Here is a 25,981-nt window from a genome sequence, read left to right on the forward strand (position 1 = left end):
GGCCAATGCTCGCGGTCTATTGGCAATTTGGCCCTGGATATTGCAGACGACGCTCCTGTTTCAGGCTGCTGATCGGGATCGCGTGTAAAGGCACGGCGTTACTCCGGACTCCGGGCGAAGGTGGAAGAAAGCCATTCTCCGTTCCTGCAGCGACGACTCGATGGAGCCTGAGGCTGCGATTTACAACAATGCCTAACATGACGGGCAGGATGGCCGCGGATCATGATTGGCCCGCGCAGTGGGGGTCTTATCTTTGCCGCGTGGGTCAATCAGCCGGGTTTGCTTTAGAACTTCTTATGACTGTTCGCACTTGCCCGTGCCTTTTGCGATAACTCAAAGCCTGCACCAAGATATTGCTGCGAGCGATATATATCCGCAGCGCATGCCCGCTGGGAACGTCCATCATCATCCATCCTCCATCATCCATCCATAGCAAAAGCAATGCTAAGCATTCCTTATCAGGCCCGTGTCCGCCGCCCCCAAACGCTTGGCATCAAACCGCCAGATAAGCAGGCAGGCCGTGTGATTGGCTGGACTGCGCAATACCACGAACCCTGGATTTTGTGCTATTCTTCGTCACCCGTACATTTCTCTAGCCTCGCCGTACTCGGAGCCTGCCTCGTGTGTGTGTGTGTGTGTGCATCTGCCATGTGCTGTTCCGCGTCAAGCGCCGGGACATGCTTACAGCTTACTCTAGAGACTCGGTTCTCCATACTAGGGCCTACTCCATACGGAGTAGTTGCTCCGTAGTGATATTATAAGTTAAGCCTTAGTTAATCATAGCTGGTTGACACGTTGCATGCCTGACCTGTCAGGCAGCATCAGCTCGTGCGTTAGAAATGCTGCACTGCGAGTAACCGAGCAAGCCACACCAACACCAATTCACACCCGCACAGCCACAGCCACAGCCACAGCCATTGGTGGGAACGACAACTCATCATCCCCTTTTAGGACTTAGCTCGCTCAAGGTGAATCCGTCTGTTGCTTATTACCTGGTCCGTCCATTGAGCGCGTCGCCAGTCATGGACGGCGCAGATATCATCATGAACGCCCCCGATTCAGACGGTTCTGGTTCAGGCGATGAGTACAGTTCGCCCCCGGCCTACATTGTGCGATCAGCCTCCGATCTCGACGAGCTCGAGGGCCAGCCAACGCCTACCGCAACATCGCCGCAGTCTCTTGCTAATTCAGTGGGACCTCTGTCTTCTGGATATGCGTCAACATGGTCACCGCGCCCGCCGGGGCGGCCTCGTGGAAGCAGTCTGGTGAACACTCCGGCGTTTGAAAATTTGACTCTCGCCGATGGAGTCCCTGGGCCCGACCGAGACCTGAGGCTCCAACGTCCGTCGGGCCCTGCAAGGACGCCATCAAACACATACGCCCCTCAGCGACGGCCACCGCACTTCATCAATCTCCAAAATGACGGCCGTCGTTCGTCGTCCACGAAACGTAATGCCCGCCGCGACCCCAACGCTCAATACCGCGCCCAGGAAAAGGCCTATGTGCAACGATTACGCGCGAACCCGCAGGCTTGGTATCAGCAGTTTGGCGACTTCCAGGCCATGAACACCATCGACGCCGACGTGGATGACCCTTCGCCGTCTTCAGAAATTCCTTTCGAAGATGACCAGTACGATCCTGACATCCAACTCTTTCTTGCAGAGAACGACAATCAGCCGACGCTCGAGGAGCTGAAGAACCCCAAAAACCAGGAACGTCTGGAATGGCATGCTATGTTGGCATCTGTTCTGAAGGGTGATGTTGTCAGACAGGAGAAGCAGAGATTGATGGGGTCGACGGAAACAGGGCGTTCGCCTGCCATGAATAGCGAGATTTGGTTAGGTGTGCGAGCAAAAACGTGCGGCAGGAGCATTCTACTGCAGAAGAAACTTATTCAAGATGCTCGCGCAGACTTGGGCCCTATCATCGAAGATATCATCAACTTTGAGATCAAAGGTGAAAAGGAAATAGGAAAGCCTGCTATCGAACAGGTTGAGGACATTGTTGCCAAAATCAGTCATTGCGAATATCTCTATCCTACAAGAAAAGACATGGAGACTGCCAATCCCAGAGCCGCTTCCGACCAATTTCACGAAAGCTGCGAGGCTGTTTGCGCCTGGCACAATACCACGCAACTGATCAATACAGAGTTGGCTATCTTGCAAAACTGGGTTGGCAACGATGAATTGGATTTCACTAAGCCGCGAAATAGAATGACCAGCGCTAATCTCTCTGATGATGGATCATTTTTGGATCGGATCATGAAGGAAGACGGACTGAAAACGTTACAAGGCGAGCATAATATGATCATCGACATTGGCGAGGTAATCAACAAAGCTAAAAGTACGCTTATTGAGAATGCGGAAGCATTTTCAAAGCGCCATCTGCCTCCATATATCGAAGAGCTGCTTACTCTTATCAATTTCCCGTCTCGACTCATACAAGAGATCATTCGTGTCCGCCTCTCATATGCAAGGAAGATGAAAGACCCGGCTCAGCAGTCACCGATCTTGGTGGATCAAATGATATCGCAATTTCAGATCATGATGAAGGTAGCAGTGGAGATTAAACATCGTTACCTCGTCATCTCAAAGCCCGAGCCAGGCTGGGATCTTCCGCCATGTATCGACGAGAACTTTGATGCCGTTGTGGTAGATGCCATGAAATATTACTTCCGACTCCTCAATTGGAAACTCAATGCCAATAAAAATACCTTCAAAGAAGCTGAGATCCTGGAACAAGAGTGGGACTTCTCAAACGAGATTGGTCGTCAGCTCCAGAGTGGTGATATTGAAGTCGCAGAACAGTTCAGGTAAGTAAAGTGCAATCTGTTCCTTTTGATATAGACCTCATCTAACACATTTCTAGTGCGTTGACAGCAAAGTCTCTTCAACGATTGATGATACATTTCGAGCGGGAACTTTCGCCGCGTGCAGACGAGGATCCTGCCGACATGGATAAGCGCTACAAGAGCAGTCTGGATTCGACCCGTGTTCGCCAACGGAAGCTTTATCGATTCTCTCGCTTTCTCCGACAGTTGTTCGAAAATGCAACCGAGTACAACCTTGGTGGAGACATATCTGACGACTTCTTTGAGGCCCTTTTGATTTCCGATCATTTCCTTATCACTTCGAATGACTCCGTTGGACAGAAAGGTGTCTATCTGATCGCTCACCACGCCCTTTGGAACCAGCCTGTTGATATTCAATCGATACTGGGTACATCGTTTCGGGAGGAGGATGACCCCAAAGATTCTTCTTACTTCCCATATATCCTTGTTATACGCCCGGAGCGTCAGCTTCACTGGATCGGCAAGGTCATGGAAGTGGAAGGATTGGAGCAACCAACTGATGTTCGACCAGGGAAGTTGCGACTTGTTGCGGATGGGACGCAGCAGCGACTTGTCAGTGCGCGAGCTGAGCTGGCCCAGTTGACTAACATAAAGCTCGATATCGCTATAGAGCACCGCGCCAATCTAGGACGAGTCAATGCCGAGTTGAACAAGATAAAGAAGATTTCTTTCAAGCTATCCATGACGATCATGGACAGTGTAGCCGTGATTCGCCAGCAGCTCAGAGAAAAGGGCATTGAGAATAGCGAGCTCATTCAGGCTTGCTATGCATTTGCGACAGAATTTGGGAAACGTTCGTCTAGCTATGTGGACGCCAACAGACGAGCTATGAATAGTGCGCGGTTAGTGGAGCTATCTCTCGAATGGGTTTCATTCATCTGTGATGATTGTGATGCATCGGATAGAAGAACATTCAAGTGGGCAGTGGCTGCCTTGGAGTTCGCCATGGCAATCACATCAAGTAACCATCTCCTGTCTATGGACGACGCGCAATATTCGCAACTTAGAGTCAAAGTCGCAGGCTGTATGTCAGTCCTCATCTCTCACTTTGACATCATGGGCGCTAGATCAACACTGGCAGCTCAGGCCGAGAATAAACGCCTGGATGAGACACGCGGTGGTATGATGAGATATGGCGGTGGAGGCAGAATCCTTAGTGACGAAGAAGCGGCCAAATTAGTCCGAGAACAGCACCTTGCACATATTGCCACGCTCGAAGATTTGCGAGATGCCAAACGGCAGGCAGTGGGCAAGGTTCTGGAAGGCTCAAATGAGGCCGATCGTTCACTTACAGCTCTGTCCTCGTCCGCAACCAATGTCTCACTTCCATGGCAGCAAGGTCAGTTCATCGGCGGTGGAACGTTTGGCTCTGTATACGTTGGCATCAATCTCGACAGCAACTATCTTATGGCTGTTAAAGAAATTCGCCTCCAGGATCCTCAGCTCATCCCTGTGATCGCGCAGCAGATCCGAGATGAAATGGGTGTCCTTGAAGTCCTCGACCACCCCAATATTGTCTCTTATTATGGTATTGAGGTGCATCGTGACAAGGTCTACATTTTTATGGAATACTGCTCTGGGGGGTCCCTAGCGGGATTACTGGAGCACGGCCGTATTGAGGATGAGACATTTATAATGGTTTATGCCCTTCAGCTTTTGGAAGGCTTGGCCTACTTACACCAAGTCGGCATCATCCACCGTGACATTAAGCCTGAGAATATCTTACTGGACCACAATGGAGTCATCAAATATGTCGACTTTGGCGCTGCCAAGATCATCGCGCGTCAGGGCAAGACGGTAGCAAACACAGATGCCTTCACGAACGCGGTCGGTGGTCATAAGGATGGACTCGGCGCCAAAGAAGCTCAACGCAAGAACCAAAAGACCATGACCGGCACACCCATGTACATGTCTCCCGAAGTGATTCGAGGCGACACGTCCAGCCTAGTCGACCGTCAAGGCGCCATCGATATCTGGTCGCTTGGATGCGTGATATTGGAAATGGCAACGGGCCGACGTCCATGGTCATCCCTCGACAACGAATGGGCGATAATGTACAATATCGCGCAGGGAAATCAACCTCAACTTCCAAGCCGCGAGCAACTCAGTGACTTGGGTGTTGATTTCCTGCGCCGCTGCTTTGAGCGCGATCCCTTGAAGAGACCTACCGCGGCAGAACTGTTGCAGCACGAATGGATTGTGTCCATCAGGAACCAGGTTGTCGTCGAGCCGCAGACACCTAGCAGTGAAGCTGGAAGTGTTTCTACAAGTAACTCGAGTTCTAGTAGCAGGCACAACTCGAGTCCGTACCTGTAGATTTGCCTCCCTTCCATTCATTTTTTCTTTCCTCTTAGCATTTATTTCTTCATGCTCCTTTCTCTTTACCTCATAACCATACCTTCCTCAGTACACGACAACGATACCCGAAACACATGTTTCACGTTTTGTTTTATGTTTCTCATTGACTGCAAAATGTAAGCCATGCCATATAGAATCGCATACAAAGCATCATTGCATACTCTTCTAAAACAATACTTGTCTTTTCCATCCATTGCACTAGAGTCGTTCTACTTACGTATACTCTTGCAATGCATGTGTCACACTGGGCCCATTCTTTTCATGCCTGTCATTCAACATGAGTAATAGTACTACGTAGATCACCCTTTGGAACAAAAATGTAGATAGAGCCGTACAGTACATTTGTTCTCCGTTCCTTAGTCAAACCCAAACACTGGGGGAAAAAAAAAATAATGTAAAGAGGGATATGGTATGTATACCTAGTAACTAGAGTTTAACAAAAAGAACCTATATAAGCGCCATCCTCCTCTCTGGAAGGCTTGAAGATTGCAAAAGAAAACAAAAATAGGACGACGAAATAAAACGTAATAGATGATGATTATCTTTGTAAGTTCAGAAAATCAACAAGAAGAGAAAGGGGGGGGGGAGGAAATAAAGATTGCGCTGCGTCCTCATTTCGTAACAAGGAGGGAGAATAGGGCCCAATAGAGAGGAGGAATAGGAGGGCAAAGAGGAAGAGGGTATAGTGATAGTAACTAATGACACGTAAAACAGAAGGAAAATAACTAAAAACCCCGAAGACCCCTATGTTTTGTGTTTCAACCAGCAGAAAACAAAAACAAAAAAATAAAAATAAAAATAAAAATAAAAAAAAATCAAACCCAGCATCATTGTACCAATAGAGTTATCATAAGCACCAACAGCTTGAGCATCAAATGGTCAAGCATACATAAATTTCATGATCCTAGCTGTCGCATCCTTCGATCCGAATAAGATATGTTCGTCAATAATCATCTGATTTAGCGAAATTCAATCGCCGGGGTACTCCCACGGTCTTCGATATGCGTCAGCTCAAGTTTTTGAAATCTGGGGTAATATATCATTAGCAGTCAGTTGACGAGAGTTATTTGTTTAAATTGAAAGAATGTCCCAAGCATACCTCTCGCTTTTTGCATGGAAATATATCCCGCTGACAGTTCCTTCTATCTGGTTGAAACATATATAATAGAATCCTTCAAAACTAGCACCGGTGATTTGGCGGACTCGGTGATCTGGCACGAGGAAATACTCTTTCCAGCGCATGAAAAGATGCTCTCGCTGTGCAAAGTTCCGATACGTGAAATCGGCCTTCTTTGCCTGCTTTGCAAGCGGCCGCCATGCTTCAAACCGCGCCCAGTGTTGCATATCGGTTTTCTCGTTGGCGCCCCAATGCTCGTGCTTGGTCTGAAACGTGTGCTTCGTGCCGATTATTTCTCCTTCGAAAAATGTGGTCAAAGTCGGATGCTCTTCAGTAAGCCCTAAAAGAATACCGGCTGTTAGTCGATGTCCGATCGTGTATTTATGCAGAAAACTCTCTCAAGAACGAAGGTGTAATGTAAGCAACTTACCCTGTATGCGTAGGTAGCCGCATAGATATGATTCCGCCATGTCAACGTGTTTTATTTCAACATGTACATTATAGACCTGATGATCCGACTCTTGGGTGCCCTCGAATCTGCTTCCGGTTCGCAAAAAGGAACAAGTGTGATTCGGCAGGAGCTACTGGAAGGTTAGCAACGGATGAACACACATGTGCTGTCCTTCACTCTCATCTGGTATTCCTAGAATGAGAACATACCCGAACATTGGAGAACTCCGAACTGAGATAGGACGATGTAGATGAGGACGGAGCAACAGACGACGCCTGCGATGCCGTAGGACTCGGCTGGTCGTCTTTACTCTCCGAAGATGTGCTGGCCGGGCTCGGAGAGTCCATAACCGTATCTTCCTCGATGGCACGTCTCTTCAGCGATGAGTCCGATGTTGTCTCTACCACTAATGACGTAGCATCGCCAACTCGGCCCTGCAGCGTTGACTCGACGACGGCCGATACAGTCCCTTGTTCAATGGCATCGTCATCGTCGTCATCAGCAGAGCGCTCTTCTGAAGCGACTGAAAACGCAGATGCTCGTATTATCTCTGGCGGGCAGGTTGTATGCGCAATCGACTCTTCGCTGGCGGTCGACGGCGGAGTATGGGTATTGTCGCTCGGCGTCGGCATTGGTGCAGATTCAGAAGGAAAATGACATCGGGGGGAATTAAAAGAATTAATTTACAAAAACAGCACAAGATGAACGAAAGGTCCTGCAAGGAAAAGGTATGAATCGCCAGGTGTGAGAGAGAGAGAAAGAGAGGCGGTATGGACGAAATGGGTGGGAGCAGCAGCAGCAGCAGCGATGTCGTGGTTGTCTTAGCTGGAAAGGGAAAGGGCAGGCATGCTCCAACTTCCAACTTCGCAGGTTCACTGATCATGCGATCGCGGGGAAGAGAATGACCACCAGCACTGCACAGAGCTTTGATTACACCCTACTTGTGGCTGCTACAACTGCACTATTTACTATGCTTGCTTGTCCATTCATCCATCATCTACACCGCATTTGGCTGAGCGTGGATAAGCGCCCATGATTGGTCCACGCAAACTGTGCACAACTAAACTGTGAACTTTGCCACTGTCCCTATACAAAAAAAAACCATGCCAATAAACGCCGCTCGTAAAGTTATTATCATCGGTATGCCTTTCCCGCCCCTACTCAAGCTTTTAAATGGGTTTGATCTGCGTGCGGAGAAATATGCAGTCAGCAGGGCGTCTTTGCAGGTCACTCAGAGGCCAAAATTTACCTTGAAATGAAGAGAAATGAGCGAGAAAACAAGCGCCTTGAGATCTTGAACGAGATAGTAGAAAACACGTAGTCCCTCTGGGTCGGCAGACTCGGTCACGTCCACCAGGGATCCGATCTTTGCGGTCTGCAGGCAAGCAAAATTGCCGGTTAGTACGTAGATCCAGCAGCGATGCGGCGCGGATATGCAAGCGTTACCTCAAATGAGATATGTTCACTCCCCAGTCGGATCTCCAGCTCCTGTCGTCCGTCTTTGTTCTTCTGTGGCCATTTGGAATCGTCCTCCCTGGCGGCTAGGTTAGCAAGAAGACAGCATTAAGGTGGGGGGCGACGGCTGCCATACTTCATGATCTCGCTGTCCTTGATGATGCGCTTAATCTCCGCAATCAAAAGGGAGCTGACACACACTAGATGGTTGAATTAGCATTGTAGAGTCGCTATGTTGGCGGGCGAGGCCGAAGTCTCACTTTCTTTGCGGATCAGGGAGTCATTTCGATAATTGGAGTTATTCGCGTAACGAGCCGAGGCGCTCCGTCCATCGCCGAGCGTGCGGAAATCAAACTCTGCGGACGCGTCAGTTCATGCAATGAATACCAAGGGACAGCCAGCTCAGCTCGTCTTACCTAGAAATTCATGTCCAAACCGCCCAGAATGACCTGAGCTGCATGGCTGTTAGCAGCGGAGGAACCTGGGCCAGAGTGTGCGCCTTACTAGTAGCGGAGGTAGAAAGGTTCGTTGAGGTCCGACATGGCTCGAAATCTTCAGCAGCGAAAGATATTGTGAGAGCTGGCCAAACGCGACGACTTCGTATTATTATCAGCGGGGAGCGGCAAGCGCAAGCGCGGGCGCCTAAGGAGTTAGTTAACTAACTTAACTAAGTGGCTAGCTCTGCTTAGTCATCCACACAGTCCGGCCAGGTTGCGCAGGCACGGGCAAATGGACAAGTAGACATCGATTGTTTGTTTGTCAACCCCGCGCATGCGTTCACGGCTGTGGAGGCCGCCTGCAATCTGAGTATCAAGTCATTGGTTGCCTTTGCGATCTAGGGGCTTCGTCGAGGTATTTCAGCCGTCGTCTCGCTGCATTGTATGCCCGGCTGACCCATGCAGCTCCTCAGTCCACGTTCCGTACCTTCGTCTCCGTATCCCATCCACCTCGCCGACACGAGCACCACACAGCAGCAATCATGGCGTCGTTTCTGGAAAATTCGTACAGCCTGGTCCACCAGGACAACTCGGCCGACCAGCCGAACCAGCAGGAGCTAAAAACGCAATTGGAGAGGGGCACCGACGAGACAAAGCAGGAGACTATGCGGAGGATCATAACAATCATGCTCAACGGCGACCCCATGCCTGGGCTGCTCATGCATATCATTCGCTTTGTCATGCCATCCAAGAACAAGCCCCTGAAGAAACTGCTTTATTTCTATTACGAGATATGCCCGAAACTTGACGCCAGTGGGAGATTGAAGCAAGAGATGATTCTAGTCTGGTAAGTTGTTGGGCTGCCATGCTGAACTCGTCTCAATCTCTGTTGACCCGTTTTAGTAACGGTATCCGAAACGACCTACAACATCCTAACGAGTACATCCGGGGCAACACTCTTCGTTTCCTCTGCAAGCTCCGGGAGCCTGAACTCATTGAACCCCTCCTCTCCTCCGCTCGCTCTTGCCTGGAACATCGTCATGCCTATGTGCGAAAGAACGCCGTGTGGGCGGTATCGTCGATCTTCCAGCATTCTGAATCGCTGATTCCTGATGCCCCCGAGCTTATTCAAACCTTCCTTGGATCGGAGAGCGATCACACCTGCAAGCGAAATGCATTTGCCGCTCTGATGTCCATCAGCCACCAAAAGGCTTTGGAATATTTGAGCCAAACTTTCGACAGCATACCAAATGCCGATGAATTAATCCAATTAGTTGAGCTTGAGTTTATTCGAAAGGATGCTATTCAGAATGCACAGAATAAGGTGAGTCTGCGTTGGTAGGGAGCATCTGCAAGCAATAATATCACTTGCTAAGAGCATAATCAGGCACGGTATCTGCGATTGATCTTCGATCTTCTGGATGCATCAGCAAGTACTGTCATATACGAAGCTGCCACGTCCCTTACCGCCCTCACCAGCAACCCTGTAGCTGTCAAGGCTGCGGCATCAAAATTGATAGAGCTTAGCATCAAGGAAGCCGATAATAACGTGAAACTCATCGTTCTCGACAGAGTAGATCAACTGAGGATCAGGAACGAGGGTGTACTCGATGATTTGACCATGGAGATCTTGCGCGTTCTTTCTAGCCCCGATCTCGATGTTCGGCGCAAGGCCCTCAGCATTGCATTGGAAATGGTGTCTAGCAAGAATGTGGAAGAAATTGTGATGCTCCTGAAGAAGGAACTTGCAAAGACCGTGGATGAACAGTACGAGAAGGTATGTTTCAGTGGTCTGTATACAACAATGCAGCAAACCACTAACTTGGAATCTGGATAGTCGAGCGAATATCGCCAACTCCTGATCCAATCCATTCATCACTGCGCCATCAAGTTTTCGGAAATTGCCGCCAGCGTCGTCGACTTGCTGATGGACTTCATCGGTGACTTCAATAACAACTCGGCCGTTGATGTCATTTCTTTCGTCAAAGAGGTCGTTGAAAAATTCCCTAAGCTCCGTGGATCGATTATTGAACGCCTAGTAGCCACCTTAAGCGAAGTACGAGCTGGAAAAGTCTACCGCGGTGTTCTTTGGGTGGTTGGAGAATACTCCCTGGAAACAAGCGATATCCGCGAGGCTTGGAAACGTATCAGAGCCAGTCTAGGAGAGATTCCTATCTTGGCCTCGGAGCAACGGTTATTGGATGAAGTACCTGACGAGAATGCGGTTGCGCTCGATCAAGTCAACGGCCATACAAAGTCAGCAGCCCCGAGTGGATCGCGTAAAGTCCTCGCCGATGGAACATACGCTACTGAGAGCGCATTAACAAGTCAATCAGCCGTTGCCGCTAAGCTAGAGGCAGTCAAAGCTGCTCAGAAGCCTCCATTACGCCAACTTATCCTCGACGGCGATTACTATCTTGCAACAGTTCTCTCATCGACTTTAACAAAACTGGTCATGCGACACTCCGAGGTCTCCCAAGATGCTGCCCGCACCAACGCTCTTCGCGCCGAAGCCATGCTCATCTTGATCTCCATCATCCGAGTTGGACAGTCTCAATTTGTAAAGGCACCAATTGACGAGGACTCGGTAGATCGTATCATGACTTGCGTGCGTTCTCTGGCCGAGTTCGCTGAGAGGAAGGAGCTTGAGACTACGTTTTTGGAGGACACTAGGAAAGCGTTCAGGACTATTGTACAAACAGAGGAGAAGAAACGGGCTGCTAAAGAAGCGTCTGAGAAGGCTAAGGTTGCCGTTCAGATTGATGACGCCATTCCCATCCGACAGCTGGCTAAGAAGAATGCTGGAGAAGGCGCCGATGAAATTGAGCTGGATCTCATCAAGGCTACAGGAGGTGATGCAGATGTTGAGGATCTGTCTTCGAAACTCAGTCGCATTGTTCAATTGACAGGATTTTCTGATCCGGTTTATGCCGAAGCCTACGTTCAGGTCCACCAATTCGATATAGTGTTGGATGTGCTTTTGGTCAATCAAACTACAGAGACGTTACAAAATCTGTCCATCGAATTTGCAACCCTCGGAGACTTGAAGGTTGTGGAGCGCCCAACGACGCAAAATCTGGGACCTAGGGATTTCTTGAATGTTCAAGCCACAGTCAAAGTATCGTCGACCGATGCTGGTGTCATCTTTGGAAACGTCGTTTACGATGGATCCAGTTCCACAGAGTCTCATGTGGTCATCCTAAACGACATCCACGCCGACATTATGGACTATATCCAACCAGCTCACTGCACTGAAACTCAGTTCCGAACCATGTGGACAGAGTTTGAGTGGGAAAATAAGGTCAACATAAACACCAAGGCCAAGGATTTGCGCGAGTTCCTCAAGCAACTGATGGAGAGCACTAACATGACCTGCTTGACACCCGATGCATCTCTGCAGGGCGACTGCCAGTTCCTTAGCGCCAATCTATATGCTCGCAGCGTATTTGGTAAGATCTCTCTCCTGGGCCCTTTCTTCAACTGCGTTTACTGACCAAATTTATAGGCGAGGATGCACTGGCGAATCTGAGTATCGAGAAAGAGGGAGACGACGGTCCCATCACAGGATTCGTCCGGATAAGAAGTCGCTCACAAGGTCTCGCCTTAGCCTTGGGTAACCTGAAGGGGCTGAAGGCATCTGCTGCATAGAGTGTGGATAATATCTGAAAGTTTTCTTCTATCGTTTCGTGCCGGGGTGTTGTCGAGCCCTGTGTCCGCTAGCGGCTGTTGTTGTGTTCTTCGTCCTTTACGTTCAAAATGTTCATGCACAGGGGGTTTGTTTTACAATGGAAATGTAGTATTTCTAATTCTTATATAAACCGATGGACGACGGTGTTGTGAGTAAAATGAATATTATCCCGACGTTCGTCTTCTTGTATGTAAAGACATGCATGCTACATACAGAGTTGCCCTATTGGGAAATCGTTCGACGCTGAACATGTAAGAAGAAGAGGAAGAAATGCCCTTTCATCTTCCAAATCTGCACCAGTTGAGTTATTTAAAGAAGCAGTGCCTCACAAAGGAGGCGAGCAAGGATCTTGTCTCCTCAAGTGTTGACCGAAACGGCGCGGCTTGGCAGCTCCGGCCCTGGCGGAAGCAGCTAAATAACACTCAGTGCCTGCGATGGCTACCTGTTCTTCTTTCTCTTTCTTGTCACCGACCGACTTCGCTCTCTGTCTCTATCATTTACTATGCTGCGTGCCGCTGTTTGAATAGGACTTGCCCAGAATGTCCGCTGAGAATCCGAGCGCCCCCGCGCCCGCGACGACCACAATCGACCCGGACGAACTGAATGCGCCGTTCTCCCTTGCAGTAGGAAACAACATCATTCTCACTCTGCAATCTGATGCACTCTATATTAATGGTGCGCAGAGCTGCAGCTACATGCTTCCCGTTGATTCAACATTTGCTGACTCGAATTGTGGCGCTTTTTTAGACCCAAGACCCAGGAAAAACGTTCGTTACTGCGGCCTCCAGGTAGTTGGTACGATTCCCCTCTGTTCGCGTTGCAACGATGGGGCTAGACCCTCAAAGCGCATCCATTAACTTGCGACTTCAGATTCTACGGCGTCTCAATCCATTCCCTTTTACAATATCCTAGCCGCCGATGTCTCCGAATCAGCGCTCTCCATCAGATACGCAAAGCCTCTCGTGAAAGATGACTACACTTCGAGCACCCTGACATTCGCCCTTGACAGCCAGGCATTTGCCAAAGCTGAACCGTGGGTAGAGCAACTACTAAAACTTGCATATGGCGATGCTCAACGCAATAAACGGCTAAAGGTCCTAATAAATCCTCACGGAGGCAAAGGATACGCTGAAGATCTATACACTGAATATGCGGCTCCGATGTTCGAGGCTGCAGGATGCAAAGTTGATTTGGAAATGTCGAAATATGCCGGTCATGCGGCAGATATCGCCGAAAAGTTGGACATCGACGCATATGATGTTTTGATCTGCTGTTCAGGCGATGGTCTGCCATACGAGGTTTTGAATGGATTTGCAAAGAGGGAAAATGCTGCAGAGGCCCTGACAAAGGTTGCAGTTGCCATGATCCCTTGCGGCTCGGGAAACGCTATGGCGTGGAATCTTTTTGGTACAAACAGTATCAGCTTATCGGCTCTGACTGTGATCAAGGGCCTGCGCACCCCTCTGGACTTGGTTTCCATTACGCAACGCGGAACGCGAACTCTATCATTCTTATCCCAGTCATATGGAATTGTCGCCGAGTCAGATCTGGGCACAGATAATCTGCGGTGGATGGGTGCCGCGCGCTTCACATACGGATTCCTCGTGCGACTTCTACGCCAGGCGACATATCCGTGCGACGTAGCTTTTAAGCTCGAAACAGACAGCAAACAGGAAATCAAGGAACGCTATGTCGCATACAAGAAAAAGAAATCTTCCCTACGACCGATCGGTGGTGGTGAGCAGGTTGGCAAGGGCTTGCCCCCGCTCAAATACGGCACTGACGAGGATGATGTGCCAAGTGACTGGCAACAGTTATCCACGGATACGCTGGCAAATTTCTATGCTGGAAATATGGCTATCATGACGGCCGACGCAAACTTTTTCCCTTCTACCGTTCCCAATGACGGTACCATCGATATCGTTATGATTGATGCCAATGTTGGTCGGCTCAGGACGTTATCGATGATGACTGCCGTGGAAAATGGCGAGTTTTTTGACTACCCCGAAGTCGAAGTCCGCAAAGTCACTGGTTACCGTCTCAGCCCCAGGGGCAGTAAGGATGGGTATATAAGCGTCGACGGCGAAAGGATCCCATTCGAGCCCTTTCAAGTAGAGGTGCATCAAGGACTGGGCACAGTGCTTTCCAAGAGCGGTCATTTATACGAAGCTCAAGGTCCTATATGATTGTCGCTCGTCCTTGCTATTCTTTTCGTGCGTGCGTGTGTGTGTGTGTGTGTGTTCATTGTACGATATCCTGTATAGCGTCATTCTTGTATAGTACAAAGTACTCATTATTAGGTCAAAGAAGAACTCCGGTATGCGAAAGCAAAATATTCCCTCTTTACCGTCTAAACTAAACTTGAATGAACGGGCCTTTCCTTGGTCAGTTTTGCTATCACCCAATTCCATCCTTTCCAAGTAAGTTGAAGACTAAAAACGTAGCTATATCCTCCATCCGATAACGCATGGCCAGGCTCGGCGAATTACACGGAAAATGGCCGGTCATATCACATGCCCTAACAGCTTTTTCGCCGGCGGACCATCGGAGTCTATACCTACTACAAACCATCCATATAAACTTAAAACATACACATTGCTGCTAGGATCATATCTACTTAGATTGTCCTTACCAGAAAAGAGTCGCTGATTGCAAACAGCCAAGTATTGAGCGTGTGCTTGTCTTTTTCTCTTATTTGCCACGGAAGGGGAGAAACACGGCTTGTTCGAAGGAAAGAGAAAACCAAAAATGGGCTCAACAGCAGTTGTTCGTCCTGAAAGGGCGGTTATTGGCGGCTCTCTCGAGATTTCTCGCATGATTAATGGCCTATGGCAGCTTGCTGGCGGCCATGATAAACACACCGACATGGCAATGGCTGTGAATGTCATGGATAACATGCAAGTATCTCTGCAAAAAGGAATCAAGTTCAAAGCGAAATGTGTATGGTTAACATGTCACACAGGATTCAGCGCGGATTAGACACATTTGATATGGCTGATCATTATGGAGATGCAGGTTAGTGGGCAACTTCTGATTTCCCAATCCAGCTGAGTGTTCTATACATCGAAGATAAATATGCTGATAATCCATGCAGAGCTAGTTGTTGGGAAGCATAAGGAGGCCAAACCAGCTAGCAGCAAGGTGACATTCACAAAATGGTGCCCTCCAGAGAACGGAATCAAGACTTTTGAAAATGCCGAGGCAGCTGTTGATCTCGCACGAAGGCGAATGAATCAGGACAAGATTGATCTCCTGCAATGTGGGCACCCCCAATACACTATTCGTATTGAAGTCTATTTCCTCAATTTTGGATGAGCTAACAACACAGCAGATCATGCCTGGGACTTTTCCGACAACACGTACTTGCACAACCTTCATCACTTGAGCAAGCTCCAGAAGCAGGGCAAGATTGGCCTCATCGGACTAACCAACACCGATGCTGCACATTTGAAACTTCTGCTAGATACGGGGTTCTCTATAGCCACCAACCAGATCCCGACCAACGTGATTGACCGACGGTTAACGCGTGGCTCGCTCAACCAGCTCTGCCTAGATCGTGATGTCGGTGTCCTCGCGTACGGCACACTGTTAGGTGGTTTCCTCAGTGAAAAATGGCTGGGACAGCCCGAACCAGGCAATATAAACGAGCTCAACTGGAGTTTGCGCAAATACCTGCGCTTCATCTGGGCAGCTGGAGGCTGGGTTCCATTTCAGACGGTTTTGGAGGCGCTCAATACGATAGCACAGAGACACGGCGTTTCCATCGCTGCCGTCGCCACTCGATACGTGCTCGACATTCCTTCTGTAAAGGCTGTTATTGTTGGGTCTCGTCTGTCTTATGATTCCGAGGAGTACATTGACAAGAACCTTGAGGCATTCCAGTTGCAACTGACGAGCGATGATTTGGCACTCATACATAAAGCACAGGAGGGATTAACCGATGTGCCGGGGGACTGCGGAGATGAGTACCGCAGGCCTCCCTTTTTGACTGCTGCTGGCGATACCAGCGACCACCTCGCGGAGATTGACAAGACTAAGCATGTGAGGGAGGCTATCGCTAATGGCAAACGTGTGGAATACTCGTCTTTAAGTCCATGGGAGCCAATTGCTGTGAGTACAATAGCCCTCCATTGTTCACCATTTACAAAGACGATTGACTTGTGATCCAGGGCTATTGCCGAGCTGTGCGAACAGGAAATGTTATCCGCGTATCTGGCACAACTACAAACAAGCTCATACCCAGTCTGCCTGCTATTGGTGGCAAGTCAGCTCGCAGTCAGACCGTGCATATTCTAGATATCATAGAGAACGCCCTCAAAGCCCTTGATTCGTCCCTCTCCGACGTGGTACGTACGCGAATCATGGTGCGAGATGAGAATGTGTGCGAGGAGGTCAGCCGGGCCCATGGTTGGGTATTCAAAGCTGCCGGTGTCCATCCATCCAATACGTTTGTTACGGCCGGCCTGATAGGTGACGAAATGCTAGTGGAGATTGAAGCAGAAGCAGAAGTTGGTTCGGCCAAGGCAGGTGTCTTGAGAATTTGAGCGGTTACCTATGTTAGATAATGCATTCAAAGCGGCGTGCTTTGGCTCCTCAAGTTATAGGGGTTAGTTATATTTAACCATCCATGTTTGTCATGGGCAGGAATTATATATACTTCTATTTCCACTGATAGCTTAAGTCGCTCCTCCTTGGTTCAGATGGGAATGAATATACCATCTGTAATATCAAAACCTGCATTCATCGATAGAGATACCCAGTCCTCATTAGTGAATTCCCAATCCTGAGGTGATAAGTCTTGAGCAACTGTGCTATCTGCAACGAATGCGATATTGCCCACATCTCTTGGGGCATGATCTTTTGCTGTACCGACGATAGGCGCACTAGCTACTAAATTTTGGTATCCGGATAAAGCATCACCCTCTTGGGGATATTGGCCAGATTCCTGAACTCCGCTTGGTTCCAACGTCAAAGGTGACAGGATTCGCCGCTGAGCAGAATCATCTTCGTTGATCCCGGAGTTCCCTTGCATTACTGAGAAGGACGTATTTTGTTCATACAGAGATGGGTCGTGTTCTTGCTCGTCTGCATGTCGCGAAAGGTGCTGTCTACACGTCCTCTTGTACTCTTGCACAACGTTTCTGAGGAAACTTGCTTGTAGGGAGCATGTGAAAGTTGGCGGTGTTGACTGCTGTTCGAAGACACGCGCAGCCATGTCGATGGCCTCTATAGTAGCTTTCTCATATTCCTTGCGTGTGAGACTCTTTACCGATAGCAATAACTGAACATTTTTTTTTTAGCTCAGTCAGGAAAGGCATAGCGACATAAAAATTTAACAGAAACAGTCGTTAAGTAGCATAAAAGACGGAGATATCTTTTTGAGCTTACCTTTATAAGGAATACAGCAGCATAGGCAGTCATTGCGTGTATTGAATCGTGAGCAAAACTCAGAAGAGGCGTTAGAGATGGATGGGAAATTTGTTTCAACATATCCATAGCGCTGGTGTAGGTAATCCAGAATGCTTCCGTGTCGACTACGGATGCACCACTCTGTGACGATATTGAAGATTGGAGAGGGAATGAATATAGAAGAAGGAGCAGATGTGTGCCGAAGAAGGACACCAAAAAGGGATGACATCGCTCTAATACCGGTCAATAAGCTAATTGCCATCGTAGATACAATGGCGGAGAGACACACCTTTCTCCGAGGCTATATGGCCCCAACGCTTCTTCCAGGCTTCTACCTGAGGAGTGAGGGTTTTCAGGAGAGAATTGAATCGGTACGCGTGTGTCACGGACGGTGCAGGGCGCCGAGGGTTGAAGACCTCGAGGATATTTGCCGCAGCAAGACGCAGAGAAACAAATGCGGCCAAAATAGTATCATTGATAGTTGCCAGCGGGCTTGTATACCATGTGTTGACGGATTCTATAAAGTCGCTCCTCTCAATCATCCAAGGATTTCCGTTTTGTAGGCTCATGCTAGGACAACATTAGCATTTCCGGAAAGGTCACAGAGAAAGGGGCTCGCAACGGACCTCCTATCATAGACGAACAACACTAGCCAAGTACGTTCAACGTTGCGTCTCCTGCGAATTTCAAGAGACGACATGGTCGTGGTGTCCTCGTCTTTCGATGATAACTTATGCCAGCCCAATTCCATAGATAGTCTGATAGCGTATCCGAGGATTGGCCAGGACCGCGTATCGTCTGACTGTTTCCAATACGTTTTGAGCAGTATGGCTTGAATGACTTCGGGGGATTTTGTACCTCGGGCGATGGCATCATTGAACAATCTTTCTGAATATCTGTGAAGATCAAAATGCAAGGTAGGATTAAATGCCTTGGCCGACACAGAGAGCATAACAGTGAGGAGGAATGAAGATCTCTCCCGAATGTACTGAAATGTATGCAAAGAAGGATCAAGGACACAAATGAAGGGGTTGAAACTCTTGATGAAGCTGTTGAAACGTCAGTATACTTCTTTCCTCTGCGAATAGTAAGCACAATAAGTCACTTGCCCTTCAAAGAGAGACGTAGCTATATGGTAGGACACGATGCCTTTGACTACAGGATCATCCTCAGGGAGACATGAAGTAGACTCGGCCTGATCCATATCGAGATCCCTACTAATACTGAGAATCGATTGCAGGGAATATTTCTCCTTAGTAGCTTCCCGGGTGAGAAGGGAAGATGGCTGAAGCCCGTCAATCTTGGCCCAAACGTTAGAGCTTACACTATCACGATGGTCGTGTCCAGGATGTCGCTGATCTGTAGAGGTCGCCGCCGGCAAGCCAGACGTTCCCATGTATTCTACTTTAGATGGAATAGTGGACGCTTCCCGTGTAATGCGCCGGCTAGGACCGTGTGGGGAGTCAGCCCCTGTCAGCTTCAACGGCTTCCTCCCACGCTTCCTCTGAACATATGAGACGCATTCCATAGACTTTCGAAGGCAGCGCTCGCACTTGGCACTTCCCACCACGGGACAGCATCTCATTTTTACTCTCCGGCATGGCAGACATGCTCTCACGCTACAAGTATTAGTACTTGGAATTAACACCAAGACGACTCGGCCGGCGTTGTCTTCTCTCTTACCTCGTCATTCTTGTGGCTTCACTGTCCAGGCCCTCATTCATCGTCGACAGGCTGGATACGAGACTAAGAGAAGATTGCAATGACGATCTGAATCCGCTGCCAACCAACGTATCCAAAGCCAGTCTGAATCTGCTTGATGACGGATTGAATGGGTATTTCGGCGTATGATAGGAAGAGGTGCAGAAGAGCACTTGATATCCATGGCAGCGACGTATGATTGGCCCGTATCATGTGATCTCCAGGAATGTAGGACTATGGTCAGCCCGCAACCACGTGTGGAGATTTTAAGCCTGAGGCGTCCAGGGACCCGCAGATAAAGAAAAGCCGATGCCGGCGAAATTCTACGAAATTGTCCGGGGAGTCAAACTTTCTGTTACCACCAAGTATCAAAAGAGCTAGGAAGTTGTAGCTAGACATGGAGGCCAGAAATTCTTATCACGCGCCTTATCTTGCGGGCTCAATTGAGGGTGCTTCCCTAGCATATATATCTACATTGCCGATGTCTTCCTTGGCCGAGACGACATATCTAATCGAACAAGGACCGCAGCATAATGGAATCCCAAAAGGGTCCTGGTGTCAGGGAACTCTCACACTACAACTCTTCTCCTGAGATGGGCATGGTGGAAAATGCCCCGGGTGGCATGAAGAGGGAGCTGTCCAGGAGGCATATCAACATGATCGGTCTCGCAGGGATGATCGTAAGCCTCAGGTCTTATTTCTGCATGTCATAAATAAAAGCACTCATGAAACCCACTGTTTAAAGGGAACGGGTCTATTTCTTGCTGCTGGTAGCGCACTGGCCGTTGCTGGCCCAGCTGGTGCACTTATTGGATACATCTTCATGAGTCTTTTGACTGCGTCTGTGGCTCTCAGCGTTGGAGAACTCTCCGCGTTTATGCCCGTGACTGGAGGGTTCTTCAGACATGCTGCCAAGTTCATTCATCCAGCTATAGGCGCCGCTACAGGCTGGAATTATTGTAAGTCGCAGCTCTGTCCTCTTTCACTTTGCCTTACGAAGAAGGGCTTAGCTGACCTGTACGTGGATAGGGTACATGATGGCAGTCACAGGTCCTGCTGAACTTAGTGCCGCCGCCACACTTATTGACTTTTGGGATTCGAGTATTAATCCTGGAGTCTGGTACACGGTATTTATTGTCTTGATCATCATCATGACTTATTGCGGAGTGCGCGTATATGGTGAAGTGAGGATTCAGCCCCATATATATTGCAGCCTATAATGGCTCTTTGACTAAACTCATTTTACATAGTCCGAGGTTTTCTTCTCGATCATCAAGGTACTCCTTGTCGTAGGACTTATCCTTGCGGGTATCATTGTCGACTGTGGCGGCTCGCCCAATGGCGAATACATCGGCTTTCGATACTGGCGAGACCCTGGCCCGTTCAACGCATACCTCGCTGATGGCAATACGGGCAAATTCTTGGGGTTTTGGAGCACTCTCATCTCCGCCGCTTATGCATTCTGCAATATTCAAGTCACGGCTTTGGTAGGAGCCGAGACAAGGAACCCCAGGAAGCTAATTCCGGACGCAATGAAGATGACATTTTGGCGGATTATACTTTTCTATGTTATAAGTATCTTCGTCGTTGGCCTCTTGGTGTAAAAAACCCCCATCCATACGTATACAGACGAATATGACTTTGGCTGACAATAAGGTTAGCCCCTACAATGACTCCCAACTAGGCAACTCGAGTGGAACAGCACAAGCAAGCCCGTTCGTTATTGCATTTGAGAAAGCCGGGATTACCGTTCTACCGTCCATCATCAACGCCGCGATCCTGACCTCTGCTTTCAGCTGCGGCATGGCTGTGGTATTTCTGGCCTCTCGAGTCTTATACGGCCTCGCTGAGGAGAAGCAGGCCCCTTCGGTGTTTCTGAAGTTGAACCGGTTTGGAGCACCATACGTGGCCGTGACCGTTTCCAACGCCTTTTTGTTCTTGGTTTACCTTAGCTTGGGCAGCAATTCATCCGTTGCCTTTGGATGGTTTGTCAATATTGCTACCATCGCAGCTCTAATTTGCTGGATCGTCATTGAAGCCACTCAGCTCCGGTTTTTCTACGGTTTGAAGGTCCAAGGAATCAGCCGAGACCGTGAGTTTTTCTCGCAGGCTTTCTTGGCCACTTCATTCGCGCTGACTATTTTCAAGGTCTCCCGTACAAAAGCCCCTTTCAGCCGTACATGGCGTGGGCAACTCTTGTTTCGTTGGTGATAATAACCCTGACTTCAGGCTACAGCGTCTTTCTACACGGTCACTGGAATACGTCGTCTTTCCTCGCATCTTACATTGGTCTGCCCATTTTCTTCGGTAAGTGAATATATTAGCCTCTTACGTTCTTCTATTGGCTGTGTATGCTAAGCAGGCGTTATTTTTTGTAGCCATGTGGGGAATCGCTTGGTATTTTCTTCGCTCTGGAATCATACCTCTTCGGGAACTTGACTTTTCTGAACTCGATCAAATCGAGATGGAGAAAGAGCTTGCGCCTGAGGAAAAGAAGCTGCGGTGGTACAGGGTTCTAGGATAGGGTGGATTGACGCATACAACCCCTCAGAGTATGTTTGAGGGACCTTGGTCTGAAGACGCCCCGATATACTTACGTAGCTTAATCTGGACATGATTGTATAATAAAGATTATGTATACCCAAACAAGTACCATTTTTCGAATTGCTTCAAGTCTTATCCCTAGGTCATAGCATTCGAGAAAGATGGATCATCTACTATCAAAGGCGCCATGAAATGACAGAAAGCATACACTTGGCTGACCAGTTTGGCCGCAAGATATTGCCATCCTAAGCAACGTCTGAAGACATACCAATGTCAAGTCCTTGGGCAGACATGGGAAGGTCAGCTCAATAGACAGTATCAACTCTATCGACGGGCTTGAAAAGAAACGTAGAAATCATATAAACCGTCAAGTTAGAGGACATGGACGGAACCCGACGCCTTGTCCATCCATGGACTTCGAACCAAAAACTGCACTCTTGACAGGAATAAGTACACTAGAACAGAAACAGGAAAACAAACACACCAGTGAACATATCTGCAACAGTTAGTCATCCAATCCATTCCATTCGTCTTCCTCATCTTCATCCTCGACTTGCTTCTCCCTAAATCCCCACTCAACCAATTTCTCATCCTCTAACACCTCGCTCGCCACCTTGAGCCGAACTGATTTCGTCGGGCTCTCCGTTTTCAATTTTTCAAATGGCCGCAATAATAGCTCAATGGGGACATCGAGGTAATCCTTTATCTTCTGGCCTCCTTCTTCTTCTTCTTCTCCATTTTGTTTTCCTTCTCTCTGTTCCATCTCGGGGAGGTACTGTGAAATGACTTTCTCGAGCTCATCAAGCCAAATATCAGTGATATGGTACCTTAGACCGTCGGGACCATGAGGCATGGGTATTGAATCTTCCGAGGTAGGTTTTTCACTGCCATCGAAATTGATGGGACAGAGAGGCCCTTCTTCGAGAAGAGAAATATACGATTCCAATTCGGCCCACTTTTCATCTGCATTTTCATCTTCCTCTTGTTGCTGCTGCTGCTGTTGTTTTTCGTCTTGTTTCCTCCTCTTCCCATTCTTCGCTATCTTGGAATCTCCCTTTCTTTTTCTCTTCTTATTCCCATCATCTTCGTCATCAGCTTTTCCTTCCTGCTCTTTCGAGTCCAGCTTGTTATTTATTTTGCCCTTCAAGAAAACCTCAAATGCGACCCCGACATAACACCGAATCAAGAATAGGTATTTATCCAGGCGTAGTCGATCAAGCGCATGAAATTCCTGACCAATTGTAATCCAGAAAGCACGCAAGAAACGCAGCCGACTCTCGCGCGGTAGACTTGGGACGAGGGAATATGAAAGTGCTCGTGCGAGCGCTTGCTGTGTAAGAGGACGATCGGAATGATAGAAGCCTTTTTATTCTTCGTATAAGTATTGATTTTCGTCAGGAGGAAAAACAGGAGGATGCTCAAATTGACCTACAGTAAAACAACCCTTTCCACACCTTGAGGAGTTCGAGAAGGCTCAAGTCTCGGCGAGCACGTAGAAATAGTGTTAATGATTCAAGAGCTTTATCGCGAGCTTTGCGATCTATGTATTCATGTCAATTCAACAGCTCAACCATTTTGTCCAGAGATTCCATCAAACTCACCACTTGAAGCCAACTCCCTAACGAATGGGGTCTTCTGGATTTGTCCTGCTGAGCTGCCGACCGCGGTAGCCATGACGACAGCCCTCGAGAGGAAATTGAAGTATTTCCAGCCGCTTTGGCAATATGGTAAATTACTTATTTGAGAGATAGATTCCGTGGCTATGGTGTAAGGAATTGGAGTGTTTGATAACGCGTGACATATAACTAAAGGCTTGTCTGTCGTCCGTCTAAACTTTTTTTTTCTATTGCGGAGATCTTTTTTTTCCTGCCGCGGGAACTCAGGGCAAGCTCCGCTCCGCGATTCACCGCCTCGATGTCAAATCTTGGCTTCACATGCAGCTTCTCATTGCTTGGGTTTATTGCATCATTTGTCGTGTGCGATCAAACAAACATGTACTATCTGTAGGAACACGGCTTTTTCTAACAAGCATACAGTAAGTAGGAAGAGCACTTCAATTTCAGTACGATGAGTTACTCCAGCGGTAATCTCAACGCTTTGGATGCGCTGTATTGAATCTGCTGGACTGCCATGTATATTATATAGACTGCTATGAATACTCATATCAATCAAGAGAGTGGGAAAAGCAAGGAAGAAAGAAAGAGAGGACTTCAATTGAACAAGAACGGAAGATAAGCAAAAACATATCAGCGCCATTGTAAATGCATGTAACAAGGGTGATGAATTTGGTACACAGAAGTTTATATTAAACAAAGCTGTCAATGATAAAGTGAAATGGAACGATAGGGGTATTGCGCAAAATAGCCGGTAAAAACTCCAAGCAGATGACGACACAAAGGCCAACAAATGAAGCAAAAGAGAGACGATAAATATCAAATCAAATACTCAATGCAGCCTTCTGTAGCTGGGCTAGCTTAGGTTATTTCAAACCCTACTAGATTCAATCAGGTGCGAGTTGCTAATCACCTACAGAAAGGTGAGAATCTCAAGTAGATGGCCGAGGGACGACCATTGCATTCACTATGTGACCTTGCTTCCAACCTTGGTCAACCAAAGGCTCGTTCTCTCTCAGCATTTGGCCAAGATACACGATACGAACGCGCTGGGTATTTGGTATCTTCAAAAGAAAAGTTAGTTAATGGAAAATGAAAAGGAAGTACCAGTAGATGCCTACCTTGACCTCACTCTGAATTTTGCGAGCCAATACACCAACAGCCTGTGTTTTTCCAATGGCAACGATCACATCCGGACCACCCCGATCGCTCAGTCGGGCTTGGACCTTGATCATATCGCGCTCATTCATTTTACCTTTCTCCTCACGGCGTCTCTCAGCATCTTCCGAAATAAGTTCATCCTCTGAGTCGTCAGTAACCATTTTGTGGTCTAAAATTCCATCTTCAATATCGTCTCCAGGGCTTTCATTTCGAACAGCCGAAGCCGAGTCATCTGCGATATTATCTGGATCGCTGACGATGCATTGAGGCAAGCGGTAAAGAACGCCATTTTCATCGTAGCAGCCCTCGCAGAGGTCACCTGTAGGCACCGTAACTCCGGCGGCATCTACAATTCCTTGCGCCGTCTCTGTTTCGCCGTCACGCAATAAAGAGACTGCTGCACGGAGAGCAGCCCATACCTCTGCGCGCCCAGTAACCCGAGTATCGAAGAACTCTTCTCGCTCTTGGGTGATTTGCGATCGCGTCCAAATGCGACGCTTGCTACGCCATACATGGGGCCGGATCGGCTGGTTATAGTGTTGATCTAATGGTAGCGATACGCCCTGGCGTCTGGAACGAGAGCGATGACCGACCCCTCGATGGGATGAGCTGTTGGTAGCTTCTTGGCCCGAATGGTGTTCAGCCTGCGCGGTATGAGAGAGCGATTCTTCTGGACGCTCTTGTGTCACTGCGGAAGCATGGAATGTCGGTTCGTCATTACTCGAGCGCGAAAGGCAGCAGCCCTATCATCAATAATACGTGAGACTTGTCAAATATATTTTTCACCAAGGAAGTTCCGATTGATCCGAGGATGCAGAAAAGTAGAGCCAGAGAATATCAAATCACTCACCATTTTGCATGATGCGCGCTTAAGAGACAAATAAAAGACGAAATCAATGATAGTCAAGTAGAAGAACAAATAAAAGTGCCAGTTTATTTGAAGACAGGGGAGAAAGCGAGCAAAAGAGATGCCGGGATGGTGTTGATCGCATAGAAGTCGAGGGATTGAGAGAAGGCGAGGGAATTCCACGCTCAAAAGAATTGGGAATCACTAAGCTGAAGCGCAGGGAGAAACATCCAATGTGCGAATAGCGGCATCATAAATTAGCATGGTTAATCGAGGGCGATCAGAGCGTTGGCACAGAGTCGTATGATAATGATGATGATGCACAGAGAGGGAAAGAAGGAGAGGAGGG

General features: G+C 48.3%; 10 protein-coding genes across 10 annotated transcripts; 5 read left to right on the forward strand and 5 right to left on the reverse strand.

Moving 5' to 3' along the window:
• Positions 1-1,022: 1,022 nt before the first annotated feature.
• On the forward strand, positions 1,023-5,167 carry UA08_04532 (hypothetical protein; the record flags this gene model as incomplete). Its single annotated transcript, XM_020267343.1, has 2 exons — positions 1,023-2,812; positions 2,869-5,167. The coding sequence occupies 2 exons, from the start codon at positions 1,023-1,025 to the stop codon at positions 5,165-5,167; spliced, it is 4,089 nt and encodes a 1,362-aa protein (XP_020120155.1).
• A 1,001-nt stretch (positions 5,168-6,168) lies between these two features.
• Positions 6,169-7,409, reverse strand: UA08_04533 (hypothetical protein; the record flags this gene model as incomplete). The annotated part of the gene is made up of 4 exons (XM_020267344.1): positions 6,169-6,235; positions 6,309-6,666; positions 6,757-6,907; positions 6,987-7,409. 4 exons carry the CDS (start codon positions 7,407-7,409, stop codon positions 6,169-6,171), a joined length of 999 nt encoding a protein of 332 aa, XP_020120156.1.
• Positions 7,410-8,008: 599 nt separating this feature from the next.
• On the reverse strand, positions 8,009-8,774 carry UA08_04534 (Protein mago nashi-like protein; the record flags this gene model as incomplete). Its single annotated transcript, XM_020267345.1, has 6 exons — positions 8,009-8,152; positions 8,224-8,311; positions 8,369-8,432; positions 8,493-8,588; positions 8,649-8,686; positions 8,737-8,774. 6 exons carry the CDS (start codon positions 8,772-8,774, stop codon positions 8,009-8,011), a joined length of 468 nt encoding a protein of 155 aa, XP_020120157.1.
• Positions 8,775-9,211: 437 nt separating this feature from the next.
• Positions 9,212-12,317, forward strand: UA08_04535 (Coatomer subunit beta; the record flags this gene model as incomplete). Its single annotated transcript, XM_020267346.1, has 5 exons — positions 9,212-9,516; positions 9,573-9,993; positions 10,057-10,446; positions 10,507-12,118; positions 12,175-12,317. The coding sequence occupies 5 exons, from the start codon at positions 9,212-9,214 to the stop codon at positions 12,315-12,317; spliced, it is 2,871 nt and encodes a 956-aa protein (XP_020120152.1).
• A 579-nt stretch (positions 12,318-12,896) lies between these two features.
• On the forward strand, positions 12,897-14,543 carry UA08_04536 (hypothetical protein; the record flags this gene model as incomplete). The annotated part of the gene is made up of 2 exons (XM_020267348.1): positions 12,897-13,152; positions 13,228-14,543. The coding sequence occupies 2 exons, from the start codon at positions 12,897-12,899 to the stop codon at positions 14,541-14,543; spliced, it is 1,572 nt and encodes a 523-aa protein (XP_020120153.1).
• Positions 14,544-15,105: 562 nt separating this feature from the next.
• On the forward strand, positions 15,106-16,901 carry UA08_04537 (hypothetical protein; the record flags this gene model as incomplete). Its single annotated transcript, XM_020267349.1, has 5 exons — positions 15,106-15,258; positions 15,327-15,372; positions 15,452-15,616; positions 15,689-16,467; positions 16,527-16,901. 5 exons carry the CDS (start codon positions 15,106-15,108, stop codon positions 16,899-16,901), a joined length of 1,518 nt encoding a protein of 505 aa, XP_020120020.1.
• A 152-nt stretch (positions 16,902-17,053) lies between these two features.
• UA08_04538 (hypothetical protein) lies at positions 17,054-19,490 on the reverse strand (the record flags this gene model as incomplete). Its single annotated transcript, XM_020267350.1, has 6 exons — positions 17,054-17,638; positions 17,746-17,999; positions 18,056-18,336; positions 18,393-18,805; positions 18,872-19,385; positions 19,450-19,490. The coding sequence occupies 6 exons, from the start codon at positions 19,488-19,490 to the stop codon at positions 17,054-17,056; spliced, it is 2,088 nt and encodes a 695-aa protein (XP_020120019.1).
• Positions 19,491-20,000: 510 nt separating this feature from the next.
• On the forward strand, positions 20,001-21,991 carry UA08_04539 (hypothetical protein; the record flags this gene model as incomplete). The annotated part of the gene is made up of 7 exons (XM_020267351.1): positions 20,001-20,147; positions 20,213-20,426; positions 20,497-20,651; positions 20,718-21,067; positions 21,129-21,559; positions 21,616-21,774; positions 21,846-21,991. 7 exons carry the CDS (start codon positions 20,001-20,003, stop codon positions 21,989-21,991), a joined length of 1,602 nt encoding a protein of 533 aa, XP_020120022.1.
• A 525-nt stretch (positions 21,992-22,516) lies between these two features.
• On the reverse strand, positions 22,517-23,685 carry UA08_04540 (hypothetical protein; the record flags this gene model as incomplete). Its single annotated transcript, XM_020267352.1, has 3 exons — positions 22,517-23,373; positions 23,444-23,551; positions 23,613-23,685. 3 exons carry the CDS (start codon positions 23,683-23,685, stop codon positions 22,517-22,519), a joined length of 1,038 nt encoding a protein of 345 aa, XP_020120021.1.
• Positions 23,686-24,556: 871 nt separating this feature from the next.
• Positions 24,557-25,638, reverse strand: UA08_04541 (hypothetical protein; the record flags this gene model as incomplete). The annotated part of the gene is made up of 3 exons (XM_020267353.1): positions 24,557-24,688; positions 24,746-25,528; positions 25,636-25,638. 3 exons carry the CDS (start codon positions 25,636-25,638, stop codon positions 24,557-24,559), a joined length of 918 nt encoding a protein of 305 aa, XP_020120069.1.
• Between the last annotated feature and the right edge of the window lie 343 nt (positions 25,639-25,981).

The sequence above is a fragment of the Talaromyces atroroseus genome (genome assembly GCF_001907595.1).
Source record: "Talaromyces atroroseus strain IBT 11181 chromosome Unknown scaffold_5, whole genome shotgun sequence".
Taxonomy (NCBI): Eukaryota; Fungi; Ascomycota; class Eurotiomycetes; order Eurotiales; family Trichocomaceae; genus Talaromyces; species Talaromyces atroroseus.